We start from the raw sequence: 19,220 nt of genomic DNA, 5'->3' as shown, positions 1-19,220 counted from the left end.
GGCATTCATCAATGTGTTCTTTTTTGATAGCAGTGGCTTCCTTCTTGGTGTCCTGCCATGGACTGAAATGTTTTGTGTATAGTTGACTCATGATCAGACATATTAGCCAGTTCTAATGACTTCTTCAAGTCCTTTGCTGTCACTCTAGGGTTCTTCTTCACCTCATTGCTGACTTTGCGTTGTGCTCTTGGGGTCATCTTGGCAGGTTGCCCACTTCTAGGCAGAGTAGCCACACTACCAAATTGTCTCCATTTATAGACAACTTGCCTAACAGTAGACTGATGAATATCTCGAATCTTTGAGATGACTTTGTAACCCTTTCCAGCCTTATGTAGATGAACAATCCTCGATAGTAGCTCTTTAGACAGCTCTTTTGTGCGAGGCATGATTCCCATCTGGATATGCTTCTTGTCAAAAGCTCAGACTCAAACTTTATAGTCTTTTTTTATCAATCAAAGTAATTCTAGGCCACACCTCTGAACTCGTTTCATTAAATGGACTCCCAAGTGTGCTAATTTCGGACTGCAATGAGCTTTTTAAAAAGTCATTAGCTTAGGGTTCACTTACTGTTTCCAAAGTTCACTTTCAGATTTATTCAAAATGGCCAAAAATTCTTATAATATTTATAATATTTGCTATCCTGATTCTGTTTCTTTATTTGAAAAATAGCTTCAAGCTCAGCTTTTCAGAATTGCATTCACAATGCCATAAATGATATCTTTCTGAACTCGACTGACTAATTGAATTATTACAATTTAATTGGTGTGGGTTTTATTTTGTTCACTTATTTATTATTTAAAATTGTCTTGTTTTATGATTTTCTCTTTTGTGTCCTCAAGTGTCTGGAGAGGTGCAAATAAATAAAATCTATTTATTATTATTATTATTATTATTACTAGGGGGGTCTGCCCCCTGCTCACTTAGCTTACTCACCCCTGGGGTTGGGCACTGGGCGTTCGCTATCTTGTGGCTCAGCTGTTTCAAAGGGCATCAGGGTTCCCCTCCATTAAAGAAAGCAATTGTATTTAAAGAGATGGTATATAGAAGAGCATGCAGGGATTTATTTATTATAGTTAAAAAATCGGTTACTTGAGTACTTCACTAGAACTGTCTATTTTAAATACCAGTGAATAATAAAATGTAAGAAGTAAAAAAGTAAAACGTAATAAAAAGTAAATAAAAGATTAAATTACATTAACGCCTCATCAAAAACAATATTATGAATTACTTTATAATATGGACCCTCATACCCTAAAAGTTTTAGAATATTTCATCAAAGGCAGTTTATTTTTTTTATATAAACTGAGTAACATCAGCTGCTGTATTTTACATAAGTGCTATATATTTGTTTTGAAGAGTGTCCTGCCCTTCAGTATCGCGTTCTTCAACGTAAAGCAAACTTCAATGCATGATTAAAATCAAACAGACTCATGGGTGATATCTTCTCCTAAAAAGGTTGACCAAATCCATAATGATCAGTCACATTGTCTATGGTAGGAGTCTCCAACTCCAGTCCTGGAGCGCTACTGTGGCTGTGGTTTAACTATTTTCTTAATTAGTGGCCAGTTTTTGCTGCTAATTAACTTAATTCCCCTTCAACTGATTTGTTTTTGAAGATTCAGCACTCTGAATTGCTTTATTTTTACTTTGCTCCCACCCCCCCTCACCAGAACCTATTGTCTTTTGGAGAGGAGCGAAAGCTTTAGATTCGTCAAAAATTTCGACCTCCGGTTTTCAATGGATCTCGATGTTTTAGGGTCGCCTGATACCGAAAACATTGATATCTCGATGATGGGTGTGTGTCTGTCTGTGTGTGTTTCTTGAGGAGCTAAAATGGCTGGAAGGAAAAATGGCAAACTCGAAACTTAAGCCTGTTATGAGATCAATCAATCAATCAATTAATCAATCAACATTTATTTATATAGCACATATTCATACAAAAAAATGTAGCTCAAAGTGCTTTACAAAATGAATAGAAAAATAGAAGACACAATAAAAGATAAACATAAGTCAACATTAATTAACATAGAATAAGAGTAAGGTCAGATGGCCAATGTGCTGATTAGTTTTTGAGCCAAATCGTACAAGAGAAATTAATAAATTCTTGTGGTCAATTGCTATTGTAATGACCTATTCTATGATCAGAAAGATCAACATCAGAGCGGTAAATAATTACTGAAATTTTACAGAACAGTTTGAGTAACTTGATACCAAGGGCGCAAAGCCCTAACATAATACACTAATCTTTAGGATCTAGCAGGAAATCAGATTACGCCCAAAGAAGGCCACATGGAAACAGGGAAACAAGTAAACTTCATGCAGGTGGTGAATAGCCTGAATATCCATCCATCCATCCATTATCCAACCCACTATATCCTAACTACAGGGTCATGGGGGTCTGCTGGAGCCAATCCCAGCCAACACAGGGCGCATGGCAGGAAACAAACCCCGGGCAGGGCGCCAGCCCACCGCAGTAGCCTGAATATACTGTATAAAATCCAGGGCACTGCAGCAATTGATATATCAATGCCCACTTGTGATTATTTTTTCTCTTTCCCGACAGGCTTTAATGCTACCCAGCCATTGTGATTTTTCAACATCAATCTGAAGCTCAACATGGTCTCGCCTACAGTAACTCAACTGCTGTATTTACACATTGTGACCCCAGGATAAACGCACCGGTTTGAAGGCGTGGGCTGGAGCGGCGACAGAACCAGTTTCCTCCAGGTATTTTTCCCAGGAAAAGTTATCAGGATCTGGATAATCTGTAAGAAACAGAAATGATCATGCACTTTTGTGTAGGAGTTAGTATACTGTATAAACTAAATCTGGAAATAATGATTGAGTGTTAAGTGACGACCTCTAAAATCCAATGCTCTTGCCCTGCTAAATAGTTGAGTCATAATAAATGCATAAACGTTTGGTGTATAAATAATGGGGTCAGCACAGACTGTTGAAAACAGATCATCCTTTTCCAACATTTTTAATACAGAAATATATTAGTTACTCATTAAACTCATAGGAACTTTTTTCCATCGATTGTTCAACATTGTTTGTGTTTACTCGTTCATCCATTCAACTATGCAAAAATATAAAAGCAATTTTGTACAGGTTGCCATTCTTGAGAAATTATCCTTCTGGAATTATTTGCTGCAAGAGGGCACTGTGGCGAGTTACACTTCCTGTTATTGGGAACATCCATATCATGGGGAAATACTTTAAACCGGCAAAAGCCCTGGCACTGGAAGCACTCCCAGGTCCTCAGTAAAAGTGACCACGCTGCCTTGTCCACTCAACTTGGAACTGGGTGGAAGGAAGGCAACACTCGACTGGAGGAGAGCTGTACAGTAATAAGAGGAAAGGAGAGGCGAGGAAATGAGAGAGAGAGAGAGAGAAAGGAAAAGAAACAACATGTATTGTGCTTGTGTTTATGAGGTATTTGAAATAAATACCTTTTATTGGAACCTGGGACTGTGTTGATGTGTTTGGGGTTTGGGACTCACTGGTGCCCCCTAGCTGTCACAGAGTACTATTTTTGCAATTTCATATTCTTAAATATGTTTATGTAAGTGAGAGTTACTTAATATTGTAAATTTTTTAGGAACAATACATTATGTTTGACCTGGGATTTAAGGTAAATGTATTGCAGTACAGTTTATATGCTTTTATGTCCCCCCACCAAACTGCATCCATGGCAATGTCACTGGGAATGTGTGTATGTGGTTAAGAAGCTGCAACTTTCTGTTTCCAGTCTGGGGGCCTCAGTTATAAAGCTTGCGTATGCACAAATAGAGGATTGAAATGTATGTATGCAACTTCCCTCGCAGACTTTGGGATTTCTAAAAGAAAAAATGTGACAGGGGAACGTCTGTATGTTTATGGAAACTCTGACCCATGTGTACGCAACATTTCGGAGAAACTGGGAAGTGACGGCACCCTTGATCAAGTAGGGAAATGCAGGCAAACCAGTCAAACGACGATTCACACGCATAATAAGAAATATCACCGAGCCGTTATTTTAACGTGTGCTGATGTAACCAACATATTAAACCTCAAAAATGATGAATATGACATACAGAATGTATTTTAGCTCCCTTTCAAGAGGGTCAATGCTGTGTATTTGCAGAGAAGATCTTTCTTTTTCGTCAGTTTATATTGGTTACCTGTTGTCACTTTTCAAGTAACTGGCTGAAAGGCTAAAACGTGATTTCCTTTTTTTTTAATTATTGTGATTTCTCTTTGATTAATCTTTACTTATTCACATGACAGTCTGCTATCGAATATGGCTTTTCATGGAAAGTGCTTTTATTTTGCACATTTTCTGCTAAATGTTACCGTACACTAATGTTTTATCAAAAAAACACATCCAAAAGGTATTACATATTAATTTGTGCCAGGACCATAAATTCTTCAAAACTGTTCTGGTTTCCATATCTGATTCTTTCACTCACCTTGAGGTGGAGTGAGAGGTCGACCCCTCTCGTGGCACCAGCCAATGGGATGAATGTATGGACTACCAGCATCACACCTGAAAAATAACATGAAAAATCAGAACTGTAAAGAAATGTAGTGAAGCTGTTTGGAGCAGTGGAGCTAATGTGGAGCAGTGAGCCTACTGTTGCAACAGCTGGGAAACTCTCTTTGTCTCAGCTTACTGGATAGCGTCCACATCTCTCAACCATATAGCAAAACAGGAAGCACCAGGACTCTAAAGACTTGGACATTCGTCCTTTTGCATATCCCTTACCAGCGACCTCATGACCCCCCATGCTCTCCCAATCCGTCTATGAACTTCATAGGAAGAGTCGCCAGAGACATGAATGTCACTGCCGAGGTAATTAAGCCTCTCGACGAGGTCGACACTCTCTCTGCAGATTGAGAAACTGCTGATGGCTGTGCCCAAGAGGTCATTAAAGGCCTGGATTTTGGTTTTTATCCTGGACATTTGCAAGCCCAAACACTCAGACTTCTCGCTCAGTCTTTTGAGAGCCCCAATCAGAGCCTCCATTGACTCTGCAAAGCTCTGATCAGTGAATCTTTCTTCTCCAATAGATGACCCATAATTGTAGGACCCCATGACCCTGCCCAACATCCAGTCCATGCAAGCATTGAACACCTGGGAAAAACATAGAGGTTCTGCCTCCACTCTGCCCAGCACTCACAGTACCAGTGTACAGGCCGGCCATGACATCCAGCAACTCAGGATGTCCCACAGGGTAGTTCGATCAACTGAGTTGAATGCTGTACAATAATCAACAAAGGCTCTAAAGAAACTCTGGCGATATTCACATTTGCGCCTGATGGCATTTTACGTTCAGTAACATCATTCTAAACTTCTTACAATCTTTCACTGAGTGGTGAACCCATCTTTAATTCTGAGAGACAGCATGTCCCTGGGATGCTTTTCATATACCCAATCATGTCACTTACCTGTTGCCAATTAACCTAATTAGCTGTGAGATGTTCCACTAGCTGTTTTTTTTAGCATTACACAACTGCTCCAGTCTTTCGTTGCCCTGTCCAAAATTTTTTGTGATGTGCTGCTAGCATCAAATTCTAAATGAGCACATATCTACTATATAATAAAACAGTAAGTTCTGTGTGTCCAGTCCACCTGAGAAATCTGATTGGTCAGTTTGGCTTTGGTGTGATTGGTCAGTTTGGCTTTCGGGATGTGATCAGAAGAGGAAGTGCGACTGTGAGACTCACATAGAGGAGTAAAGGTGCTTGAGGCATACTGAGAGAGTCGCCTTCAAAGACTGAAAGTATAAGGCAAGAAAGGCACCTTGAAAATCATTCATACACACGCGAATGCAGGGGAAAGGCGCTGAAGGTACGCAAAGAACAAGAGGTAGCAAATGTTTTAAGTTATTCAGTTACCTGTCTTTGATAGGTGCAGTAAGACCAAGACAGAATACATGTGTGTGAATGAGAAGGAGGTAAGAAGAAAGGTGAGGATGCAGGGAGTAGAGCTAGCAAAGGTGGATGAGTTTAAATACGTAAATACTCAACAGTACAGAGTAACAGGGAGAGTGGAAGAGAGTGCAGGTGCGGTGAAGGGGCTGGAGAAGAGTGTCAGGAGTGATTTGTGACAGATGAGTACCAGCAAGAGTGAAAGGGAAGGACTACAGGACGGTAGTGAGACCAGCTATGTTATATGGGCTGGAGACGGTGGCACTGACCAGAATACAGGAGACAGAGCTGGAGGTGGCAAGTTAAAGATGCTAAGATTTGCACTGGGTGTGATGAGGATGGACAGGATCAGGAACGAGGACATTAGAGAGTCAGCTAAGATAGGACAGTTTGGAGACAAAGTCATAGAAGTGAGTGGTTTGGTGCAGAGGAGAGATGCTGGGTATACTAAGAGAAGGATGCTAGGGATAGAGCTGCCAGGGAAGAGGAGAAGAGGAAGGCCTAAGAGGAGGATTATGGATGTGGTGAGGGAGGACATGTAGGTGATGGGTGTGACAGAGCAAGATGGAGAGGACAGAAAGAGATGGAAACAGATGATGATTCACTGTGGCAACCCCTAACGGGAGCAGCTGAATGAAGAAGAAGACCTGTCTTCGATAGGTACAGTAACTACTGTACTTCTTCATAAACCAGAGGGGACTTTGCCCAGAGGGGACTGGGCGGTCTCTTGGTCTGGAACCCCTACAGATTTTATTTTTTTCTCCAGCCTTTGGAGTTTTTTTTTGTTTTTCTGTCCACCCTGGCCATCGGACCTTACTCTTATTCTATGTTAATTAATGTTGACTTATGTTTATTTTTTATTGTGTCTTCTATTTTTCTATTCATTTTGTAAAGCGCTTTGAGCTACATTTTTTTTGTATGAATATGTGCTATATAAATAAATGTTGATTGATTGATTGACTGACCAATAAAATTGCTCAGTTGCAACATTCATCTTTATTCTATTTTCAATTAAATATGGGCTTAAATGATTTGCAAATCATCATATTCTGTTTTTTTACCCAGCATCCCACCTTTGGAAATGGGGCTGTACCTTAACTGATCAGCTGGTGCTTTCTAACTCAATGACCCCAAGTTCATGGCCAGCCTCTTAGTGCGAGGATATGAAACAGTGAGGGGCAAGGCCAATGATAGCTCTCTTTTCTCAAACATTTTATGTTCTTACAAAACCAACATGGCTGCGGTGGGTTGGTTCCTGCCTTGCGCCCTGTGTTGGCTATGATTGGCTCCAGCAGACCCCCGTGACCCTGTGTTCGGATTCAACGGGTTGGAAAATGGATGGATGGATGGAAAACCAACATGGACTGTTTTAGGTAATCAGATCTCTCCATCACAAGCTCAGTTTGTTCATTTTATTGTACAAAACAGTTTCTTAAATTGAGTAGATAGATTTGGAAATACTACTTCCTGACAAAAAGATGAGAAAACAACAAAACTGAAGTGATGAGTCAACATATAAAAAATGAAAATGAGAAAAGGTGAGATTAAGCATTGGTTTTGCCAATGATAGTAACCTGCACTCATGGTCAGGCCTAACTTAGATGACGTTTTTCCTCACCAGTAATCATAGGTATCATCCCAGTTGTCAAAATGGACTAGGAACCGGTTATCCACCACATCAGTCACTGTAGCAACACAGATGAGTGAGGGGTTCATGCGATCCACAGCCTCCAGCTTCATTCCGACTCGAAATCCACAATAGGATTCCAACTGATATGAGGAAGATATAATTAAACACAAGGAGAGAAATGACATTAGTTATTATAAAGTGGTTTCACATAACTGTAATCGAAGCTATAGTCCCTGTCAATTACCATTTTATAACTATGGTATCTGTCAACAAATACATTTTCTTTCTTTACAATGTTGTAGCTATTTACAGGGTTACAAGAAATTAAAGTACATCTTGGCCGCAAAGGGATCAAAACCATCTGTGAATGTGACATACTTGCTAACATGGGGACAATTTAGAGTCACAAGTTAATGTCACCTGTACATGCTTAGGATGGTGGATGACAGTAGAGCTCTGGGGGAAGCTGGCATGAACCTGTGGAGAATGTGGACAATCGACAAATACAGCGGGTGAGGCCAGGTCCATGGAGCTGTGAGGCAACTGCTCTAACCACTAAGCAACAGCAGTAAACTATTTAAAAATAGAGTTTCATGTATGTGCAACAGATGTGAGGCTACTCTAGGCGAAGAGAGCTATGTATAAAAAAAGAAATTTGGAAATATTTAGATTAGAAAAAAAAAAATGATCGCAAATACTTTAAGAAATGTAATTTAAGAAGAACCCCCTTACTTCGCCTGAACTAGTAAAGAACTCTTTTGGTGCTGCTTGTGACTTGGTGATTTTCAGGTAGCCGGACCAGGTGAATTCTTCTTCTTTACAGCCTGGAATCAAGATATGGGTTAGTGATCAATAAATACAAAAATGTCAGCCTTTCCCCATTTAAATGTCTGACCTTTGGGAGTGTAGAGCTTGTGTCCTGTTCTTTCACACCAGCCAGCCCAATGAATGTCTGGAGAGTTTGCATTTACCCAGAAATCATGGCAATCTGAGTAGCCATCAAAATGAAGACGGATGCGATAGCCACAGACCTGAGGAAATAACAAATGTTAAATGTATTGTACTGTAGGCCATAAACTCCTCCTCATCTGTTCTTTTTGGAAACGTACCTCTGCTACAGTCAGCACAAAATACATGGAAGGGTGCTGGGGATCAATTCCTTCAAGCTTCATCCCAACCTTAAAATTATTTTTCATCTGGGGAATGGTTTGAAACTGAAAAGAAACATAAAAGGCTTTTAATTGATGCTTCATGTGGCATCATGAAGCAAAAGTATTGTGTCACACATGTCCTGAGCCATAACTGCGAATCAATCCCATGGTTCATCGCTCAGCATTCCAGTACTGTGTGCTCCAATGTTAGGCAATAAATTCTGACCTTCTTAACCTGCTTGCCTATTGCACCAGTTTGTATGTATTTTATGCACTAGATTATTCTGTATCTCTGTATTATACAACATCAAATACAACTAATATGTGTGCACAATTACATGGACTTTCTGTCATGAACTATAATGAGCTACATAAACTGTAGAAGAAACGTTCCAAGACTACTTTCACAAGAATTATGAGGTCACTTTAGGTTTGCTAGAGGTGTTACGTACATGTAATTCAGTGGAGGGTAGTAGTGTTGCGGACTAGGTGTCCTAAAGTCTTAAAAGCACTCCCAAAAATGCACGCTCTTTTGATTTAATGTCAAATAGCTAGATACAGCTAGATTTTCTGTGCTGGTATCTGGAAGGTTGCTGGTTCAAATCCTGTTACTGCCAGAACAGATCTTACTCTGTTGGGCCCTTGAGCAAGGCCCTTAACCTGAAAGGTGCTCCAGGGGCACTGTCCTTGTGCTATGATCTCTAAAGGTGAAACAAAAAGACAATTTCTCCTTGAGGATTAATAGAGCATGCCAGATACCAAAAAAAAAACAAAAAAAAACATAATAATAATAATGTCAAACTAGTTGTAAAAATCGGGAGTGGTCTCCCCTAGACTTTCTCGTATACTCAGATCTGGGGATGGATATTTGAGAACTAAACTGCAAGACAATGATTATATTTTTATATTATGTACATTAAAGAACCATCAACAACAAATCTAATCAAATTAATAATATATTAAACAATTATTATAAAAGTAAAGTTAAATAAATCGGACTCTGCAGCTGCATGAATAAAAAAGTACCATTTCCGGTTAGCGGAAATAGCTCAAAAGTTTACATAAATATACGTTTTGTACCTAATACTTGTATGAAAAATTTGGTTGACCTAAGTGAAAGCGTACTCAAGTCATCATGTTTGCATACACACACACACAGACAGGCACACAGACAAATTTTCAAAAATTGTGTTTTTTTGGTCTCAGGGTGGTCTAAAATGTCGAGATTCATGAAAATCTCAAAATCTAATTTTTAAACGATTACAATACTTTCCCTACGAAAAAGTAAATCAGACTCAGGGAGGTCTAAAACGTCAAGATTCATCAAAATCTCAAGGTTGAATTTTTGGACGATTACAATACCTCCCCTATACTTTGTTTACAAGAAAGTAATAAGGGCCTTGTAAAATCTTCATAAAATACTTATTTTTAACAAAAAAGGTCTCCCACAAGAGTCGAGCTCTGAAGGAGCACAAAGGCAAAAAGGAGTTGCCTGTTAAAGGCAATCCAAAGCAAGTAAGTCCCAATACAGATTCCAATCGCAAGATCAAAACACATAGCAAGGGGTCTAAAAAATTCAGAAAAACACAAAGCACGCCAAATTTACAAAAAAAACTCAAGAACTGACCACTCCTAAGTGCATTCAAAATGAACTGCCAGGAACTGTGGGAGACGCTCTGGGTAAATAACAGAGGGCAGTATCTGGCTGTGATTGGCAGGTGGCCCTGCCTCCTAGGGGCCCACCCATAAAACACATGCAACATAAAACATTCTAAGAAAATACAAGAGACAGTAAACAGAAATAACATTAACATAAATAAAGGGCTCAGTGATGAACAAAACAGACGCATTACATACATCTGAACCCTAACTGGGGTAGGAAACCTGGTCAAAATATAACAATTATGATTTGGCACACATGGAGACAGAAAATCCAAGCCACAATGAAATTATTAGTTATTTAATGTATTAATCAAATTAAATAAAAGGTTTAACAAAGAAAAGAAGGAGAATAATACAACAAAAACACCAAATTACAAAATTAAAAACAAACAATAAAAAACAAAATCTAAACTCCAAAAATATCAAGGAAGAAAACAAAAAAGTAAAAAGGTAGAAAACAGATCTAAAGACCTAGAAATCCATCCATCCATCCATTATCCAACCTGCTATATCCTAACTACAGGGTCATGGGGGACTGCTGGAGCCAATCCCAGCCAACACAGCGTGCAAGGCAGAAAACAAACCCCGGGCATGGTGCCAGCCCACCGCAGGACCTAGAATTAAATACAAAAAATTTGGATGTGACTATCAGTAGGCTTTGAGCCCCAAGAACCACGTTACCTGAATTATTCTATAACATTTCAGTCACATAGTAAATTCGTCACTAGATACTGGGGTCTTCCCAGACTGTCTTAAGACTGCTGTAGTTAAACCCCTACTTAAGAAACATAATCTTGACCCCTCGGCTCTTGAAAATTTTAGACCCATCTCTAACCTGCCCTTCTTAAGTAAAGTTCTAGAGAAGGCAGTCATTATGCAGTTAAATGACCACCTAGATAAACATGCTATTCTTGATAAATTTCAGTCAGGTTTCAGAACAAATCACAGCACAGAAACTGCACTCGTTAAAGTAGTAAATGACTTGCGGGTAAATGCAGACAGAGGCCATTTATCTGTTCTCATCCTCTTAGATCTGAGTGCTGCATTTGACACCATTGATCACAACATTCTTAGAAATCGCCTTAGTCAATGGGTGGGCCTCTCTGGCAGTGTCTTAAATTGGTTTGAATCCTACCTGGCTGGTAGAAAATATTTTGTTAGTTGTGGGAATTACAACTCGAAGACACATGATATCCGATATGGTGTTCCACAAGGCTCTATCCTGGGTCCGCTGTTATTCTCAATCTATATGCTGCCGTTAGGTCAGATTATCTCAGGGCACAACGTGAGCTACCACAGCTATGCTGATGACACACAGCTGTACTTATCAATAGCACCTGATGACTCCGACTCTCTCGATTCACTAACACAATGTCTGACTAGTATCTCAGAATGGATGAATAGTAATTTTCTCAAGTTAAATAAAGAGAAAACTGAAATTTTAGTGATCAGCAATAATGGACACAATGAGGCTATTAGAAATAAACTGGATACATTAGGATTAAAAGTCAAAACGGAGGTAAAAAGCTTAGGGGTGATTGTTGACTGTAATCTGAATTTTAAATCACATATTAATCAGATCATTAGGACAGCATTTTTTCACTTAAGAAACATAAGTAAAGTTAGACCTCTTATATCACTGAAAGATGCTGAGAAATTAGTTCACGCGTTTGTTTTCAGTCGACTAGATTACTGTAACGCACTCCTCTCAGGACTACCCAAAAAGATATAAATCGTTTGCAACTAGTGCAGAATGCAGCTGCTAGAATCCTAACTAGGAAAAGAAAATCAGAACACATCACACCAGTCTTAGTGTCACTACACTGGTTACCTGTGTCATTCAGAATTGACTTTAAAATTCTGCTTATGGTTTATAAAGCCTTAAATAATCTCCCCATCTTATATATCGGAATGTCTGACACCTTATATTCCAAATCGTAACCTCAGATCCTCAAATGAGTGTCTCCTTAGAATTCCAAGAACAAAACTTAAAAGAAGTGGTGAGGCGGCCTTCTGCTGTTATGCACCTAAAATCTGGAATAGCCTGCCAATAGGAATTCGCCAGGCTGATACAGTGGAGCACTTTAAAACACTGCTGAAAACACATTACTTTAACATGGCCTTTTTATAACTTCATTTTAATCGTAATTTAACTTAATCCTGATACTCTGTATGTTCAATTCATCATAATAACTATTCATGGTGGCTCTAAAATCAGTACTGACCCCTACTCTCTTTTCTGTTTTCTTTTTCCGGTTTCTTTGTGGTGGTGGCCTGCGCCACCACCACCTACTCAAAGCATCATGATGCTCCAACAATGATGGACGGATTAAAAGGAAGAAATCTACGTGACCATCATCATCATCAAGCCCTTCCGTGAGAACCCTAAATCCAAAGAGGACTGTTTCATTTATGTTAGGTAGAATGCCCAGAGGGGACTGGGCGGTATTATGGTCTGGAATCCCTACAGATTTTATTTTTTCTCCAGCCATCTGGAGTTTTTTTGTTTTTCTGTCCCCCCTGGCCATTGAACCTTACTCTTATTCGATGTTAATGTTGATTTATTTTTTATAATTTATGTCTTTCATTTTTCTATTCTTTAATATGTAAAGCACTTTGAGCTACTGTTTGTATGAAAATGTGCTATATAAATAAATGTTGTTGTTGTTGTTGTTGTCATTATTTACCACTCTGATGCTGATCTTTCTGAACATAAAATACTGTAGGTCATTACGATAGCAACTGACGAGACGAATCTATACTAATAAAAGGCAAAGCCCTCACTGACTGACTGACTGACTGACTCATCACTAATTCTCCAACTTCCCATGTAGGTAGAAGGCTGAAATTTGGCATTACTCATTCCTTACAGCTTACTTACAAAAGTTAGACAGGATTCATTTTGAAATTCTACGTGTAACGGTCATAACTGGAACCTTCTTTTGTACATATATACGGCCATAGCCTGCAGCTCGGTCGCTGTGTGAGGCGGAGTTGCGTCATCACGCCTCCCACGTAATGGAGTGCCTGCACATATAAGGCCGTCCGTTGGCAGCAATCCAATAGAAACGCTGCCGCTAAATATTCATGAATGAAGGACTGTGCTTATGCAAACGAAGATGAGATGGTCAGGGATAGACTAGTGTTTGGCACAAACTCAGTGAAAGTGCGAGAGAAACTTTTAAGTGCCGGGTCTTAGCTAACATTAAATTAAGCCGTGGACATCTCAAGATCGCACGAGATAGCACAAACACAGCTGAGAACCTTCGATGCATGTACGCCAAGTGGCTCACGTGAACTGACTGTGAACGCAGTACGCAGAGGACACGGAAGAGCTCCAAAGAGCGCTGAACAAAAAACGCATTACACAATTGAGAAGACAGCGAGTGACGCATACAAGCATATTCATAAGTGCAGCTACTGCGGAAACAAAGCACGGTGTAAACCTTAAGTTTAAATTAAGTTCATAGACAGGCTGCCGCTGGCGTTTGACATGCCTACGACGAATACGATATTCGCGAGATACAAGTTTAATGAGAAGATGCAGGGTATAAATGAGACTTTTGACCACTTTGTAACAGAGTTAAAATTGCTGTAACGGAGTTAAAATTGCTGGTGAAGGACTGTGCTTATGCAAACGAATAGGAAAGCAGGGTGTAAAGCTTAACTTTAAATTAGGTTCATAGACACACTGCCGCTAGCGTTTGCCATGCCTAAGATGAATTCGATATTCGCGAGACAGATCACCTGAGATAGCACAAGCACAGCTGAGAAGTTTCGATGCAAGTACTCCAAGCGGCTCACGTGAACTGACTTTGTTCTGGCTTTAACTACTGTGAAATAAACAGACATAAACTGGAAGCGTGAGTCTGTGCCTTTTAACAATCTTGAGAGAGAAACATGGTGGCAGCGGAGGTGACGGAACTGCTCCGAAAGTCACGCCAGTTTGCTGTTAAAAGTTCAGAATGCAGAGACACTAACACGAAAGGAAAATGGAGGGTCTGAGACCGCCACTGACATTAAGCCTCGATGCTAAAAACCTGACGAAGTCATGGAGAACATGGAAGGACGAGTTCAGATTATTCACAGAACTTGCAATGCCGGAGGCAGAGGAAAACACTACGGTCAGATTATTCTGTTATCTTATTGGAGAGAGTGGCAGAGAATTGTGTCAGGCGTTGACCGGTGATGTAAGAGTTAACCATGACCTTGATGATACGTAAATTTGATGAACATTATAACCCAAAAATAAACTAAACTGTAGAGCTGTACAGATTTTTTTCAAGAAATCAGGCAAGGGGAGAAGATATAGACAACTACGTCACAGATCTGAGAGTGTTAGCAGGCACATGCAATTTCGGGGAGATTAAAAGTTCCCTTATACGTGACCGAATTGTGTGCGGAACCAGTGAAGCAAGTTTAGAGAGGTGCATACAAATATGCAGAGCCACAGAACTGTTAAAGGAGAACAGCAGAACAGTCACACGGGGTTCCCTATTCTATACTTCTCCCGGTGCGTCTCTCTAAACCCTCCGTGCGGGAACATTATCATAAGGCTTAATAATCTTATTGTTACACCTTCTACGTGCACCGAACCGTCCTTATTACGGAGTCTTCCTTGCTTTACCGCTGGCTGCTTCTTTCCATTCACCTTCCCAGCTCTTTATTTAAACAGTTTTCCTTCTCACAATCAGGTTATGTTATTTTTGAAATGTTTCCTTTTCTTTTTCATAACTTCTTTAACACACTACTTCTCCGCTGCGAAGCGCGGGTATTTTGCTAGTTCATAATAAATTGCAGAATTACGGTATTTTAAGGTTCCTCTAGAGTACCTCTTTCTCTTGTCTGATTTGGCTCAAAAATTAATCAGCACATCATTATCTTATAACAGGCACAAGTTACGAGTTTGGTATTTTTCCGGACAAGGAGAGAGAAAGAGCCAAAGAGAAAGAGACAATCGCGATCATAATCATTTACTGGAGTCGTTTTTGGAGGAGAGGATGGGATGAGCAGCTTCAGCGTGCTGATGATTTAAAAACTGCAAGTCCAAGGGCTTCATGGAGGCTTTATGAGTTGGCTGTATTCTTGTGCGCGGAATTGTGGAGCAGATGTGAGAGAGAAAGAGAGAGAGAGTGTTGGATCATGCAGAAGGTGGGAGGAGTGAGAGTGGCTGCATCTAAAGAACTGCAAGGCACCCTGGTTACCGAAAGAGGTGATACTTCTGGCTCTGCGTGGTGGAGTGGGATGCGGCAGTCTGTGGTTTCGAAATCCTGAAGAGGATAGCATGAGACAATAAATGGGTTAGGTCTCCATGACCTGGACAATTGAACACTCTAAGACACCATTTTGTTATGACATGATTTTATGGATTTCTTTATTTGAATTATTTATTGATATATTTAAAAGCACCATATGCCCAGTTTGAGGACTTTTATCCTCATTGTTTTACTAAACTCTGCTTTGCTTTAGAACAAAATGTCTCGCCTGTTTGCTCACTCATCCTGGTCCATCATCAGACATTTCGATTGAGGGTTGCGGGCACAGGACATCACTGGGGTTTATAGGGCTGCCAACCAAGCTCTAGAAAGGTCAGAAGGGAGCTAAGAAAACTGTCCCTTCCTGTCAATTGCCATAAAGTGATATAAAAGGCGTTTGGGGGGGATCAAAAGAAGGCACAGTTTACCTTGCTACTTTGAATCAGATGACCTGAAACCATAAGCAGGAATGTTGGTCTCCCAAATACAAATAAAATAACAAGAAACGTTACCTCATGGAACAGTTTGAGAGGGGCAGCGATGGACTTCTGGTCCTCTAGGTATGCCGACCACACCCAGTCCTCTTTCTTCAGTTCTTCAGGGGCTGTGCAGAAACAATTAGCATTTTATTTTTTCCCCCCAAGTGTTGACGTTATAGGCAGGAATCATCTGCTTAGAAAGGTTATGAAGTGCATATTATTAAGAATATTTGCAACATCTGTATGTTATAATGAAAAAAAAAAACAAAAAACTTGCTATCACTTTCAATTTTGCAATTGCATCATATAATGAATATGAAAGTATTTCTGATTTGGAACGTTTGTGAGTAATTTCACGCCTCAGGTTTGTATTTAAAATATTTTTGAACGTTACTTAGTAAAGCAAACACAATTACTTCCTGGACTTTTAAAGACACGGCTACTGCCTTATGATCACTTAGGAATCCTAGGAACACACTGCAGTTTTTCCATCCGTGCTCTCCCAGACCACATACTGCAGTTGAACCTGACATTAATGATGGCGGAAATGCTACACTATGTCCATCTTACAGGGGGCTTCACTCCTTCCATTTATGAAGGCAAACTACTTGATCCCGTTTTCAATTTATGTTTAGCTCAGCAGACTGAGCAGTTGGTATGTTTGTCCAGGATGTGATCATCAAACTGACTATTCCAGATGGCTTACAGGTGCAGCTTTCAGAAGAAGTCAATGAGGTCACATGTCTGTTAGCTTCCTTTTCAGTTCTGAAGTCATTGACTTGGAAGTTACCAGCTGGCCCCCGTTCAACTCTTTCTACATCTTTCTTTAGACTGAGAATCATCCTGTCTGTTATGACAAAAATAATGGTGGAGATACCTCAAACAGTATCTATATATATATATAATTCACTAAGGCAAGACACCCATGGAAAGCACACCGGAAGGGGTGTGGATTCACTAAGCCACCAACAAGTAAGACACCTATGGCGCACGCAGGAAGGAGCCACGCCGGAGGTGAATCGCCATATGCAGCGTGTAAAAAGGTTTGCGAGGGGTATCCTATGGGATCCTTAAAACAATCCTTTACAACTGAGGTTAAAACACGATGAAGTAAGCAGTCTTTAAAAACCGAGTTTTCGGTTACAACGCACGACTGCATGCATCATACCAAACTGTTTTACACGCTACATACAGCAATTCGCATCCGTGACAAACATGCGTCGTCTTAGATGCTCCTGCAAGAACATGGAAAGTCTACGTGAGTCACACGTGCATCTGGACCGTGCAAAGACGACAACGACTCAAGTGACGAGTTGGACGTGGGCACATGAGCGATGGCGGTCTGCCAGTTTTTAGTCACAGACGATTGTGTGTTGGTTTGTTCCGTGCATTGTTACAATGTTGCTTTTCTTGCTGATTTATTACATTACCGATTTTTCAAATGTTAATTTTCTCCCTGTGCTTAAAAATCATTAAAAAACCGGCCTGATTATGCGGCGTATGGTAAGCCGCGGGTTGGCTAGTCTCTGTTATTGTGTTAAGGGGTAATGTTAGTAGGGTCCTTGCATAACACTATGCCCACCAATTCCTGCATTAAACTGAGAATTGTGCATCTGGAATGCCCAACTTTCACAGTTCTCGTTATGTTTGTTTAATCTTAATAATGTTTTACTTGGAGCTGTACTTACATTAAAATATATAAAAAAAATGCCTGCCTGCCTGTCTGTCTGTCTGTCTGCATGTCTGCATGAACAGTCAAAGTAAAAAGAAAAACGTGAACCCATAGGAATTATCTCTATTTATGTTTAATTCCCATACACAGTAAAACCTGGTCATATCTTCATGTCAGTCACAATAATGAACACAGTCTCCTATAACTAAAGATACACAGATTTTCAGAGAATTTTTGACCATTTTGAACAAATCATTCAAACTGTGAAACTGAAGGTTGGAAACAGTAAGTGAACCCTAAGCTAATGACTTTTTAAAAAGCTCATTGCAGTCCGAAATTAGCACACTTGGAGTCCATTTAATGAAACGAGTCGGAGGTGTGGCCTAGAATTACTTTGATTGATAAAAAAGACCATAAAGTTTGAGTCTGAGCTTTTGACAAGAAGCATATCCAGATGGGAATCATGCTTCGCACAAAAGAGCTGTCTAAAGAGCTACGATCGAGGATTGTTCATCTACATAAGGCTGGAAAGGGTTACAAAGTCATCTCAAAGATTTGAGATATTCATCAGTCTACTGTTAGGCAAGTTGTCTATAAATGGAGACAATTTGGTATTGTGGCTACTCTGTCTAGAAGTGGCCACCCTGCCAAGATGACCCCAAGAGCACAACGCAAAGTCAGCAATGAGGTGAAGAAGAACCCTAGAGTGACAGCAAAGGACTTGAAGAAGTCATTAGAACTGGCTAATATGTCTGATCATGAGTCAACTATACACAAAACATTTCAGTCCATGGCAGGACACCAAGAAGGAAGCCACTTCTATCAAAAAAGAACATTGATGAATGCCTGAAGATTGCGAAAGAGCACGTGGACAATCCACAACGGTACTGGAAAAATGTTTTGTGGAGTGATGAAACCAAAATTGAACTATTTGGGAGGAACAAGCAAAACTTCATTTGGTGTAAAAAGGGCACTGCATTATCAACATCAAAACATCACCCCTACAGTAAAGTATGGTGGATTGAACATCATGATTTGGGCCTGCTTTGCTGCATCAGGGCTTGGACAGCTTGCCATCATTGTGGGGAAAAGTGAATTTACAAGTTTATCACCAAATTCTCCAGGATAATGTGAGGGTGTCTGTCGGTCAACTTAAGCTCAGAAGAGACTGGGTGATGCAACAGGACAATGACCGCAAACATTGCAGCAAATCCACAGCACAATGGCTTCCGAAGAACAAACTCTGCCTTTTGGAGTGGCCGAGTCAGAGGCCAGATCTCAGGCCTATTGAGATGCTGTGGAATGACTTGAAGAGAGCCATACACAGAAGACAACCAATAGTTAAGGCAGTTCTGCAGGGAAGAATGGGCTCAATGTCCCCCCACACGATGTGCAGGTCTGATCTGCAATTACAGGAAGCGCCTGGTTGAGGTCATTGCTGCCAAAGGAGGGTCAACC

General features: G+C 40.2%; 1 protein-coding gene across 2 annotated transcripts in view; it reads right to left on the bottom strand.

Moving 5' to 3' along the window:
- The window catches only part of l3mbtl1 (L3MBTL histone methyl-lysine binding protein 1), an 86,265-nt gene that overhangs the window by 46,733 nt on the left and 20,312 nt on the right, over positions 1 to 19,220 (bottom strand). For both annotated transcript variants that reach the window (XM_039767902.1, XM_039767904.1), the window contains exons 7-13: positions 16,124 to 16,215; positions 8,653 to 8,757; positions 8,439 to 8,574; positions 8,276 to 8,367; positions 7,532 to 7,683; positions 4,452 to 4,528; positions 2,680 to 2,765 (exon numbers count right to left, since the gene is read on the bottom strand). In XM_039767902.1, the coding sequence (XP_039623836.1) occupies positions 2,680 to 2,765; positions 4,452 to 4,528; positions 7,532 to 7,683; positions 8,276 to 8,367; positions 8,439 to 8,574; positions 8,653 to 8,757; positions 16,124 to 16,215 (740 nt within the window). The remainder of the gene's footprint in view (positions 1 to 2,679; positions 2,766 to 4,451; positions 4,529 to 7,531; positions 7,684 to 8,275; positions 8,368 to 8,438; positions 8,575 to 8,652; positions 8,758 to 16,123; positions 16,216 to 19,220) is intronic.

The sequence above is a fragment of the Polypterus senegalus genome, chromosome 10 (genome assembly GCF_016835505.1).
Source record: "Polypterus senegalus isolate Bchr_013 chromosome 10, ASM1683550v1, whole genome shotgun sequence".
NCBI lineage: Eukaryota > Metazoa > Chordata > Cladistia > Polypteriformes > Polypteridae > Polypterus > Polypterus senegalus.
This window is presented reverse-complemented; position numbering and strand designations above follow the sequence as displayed.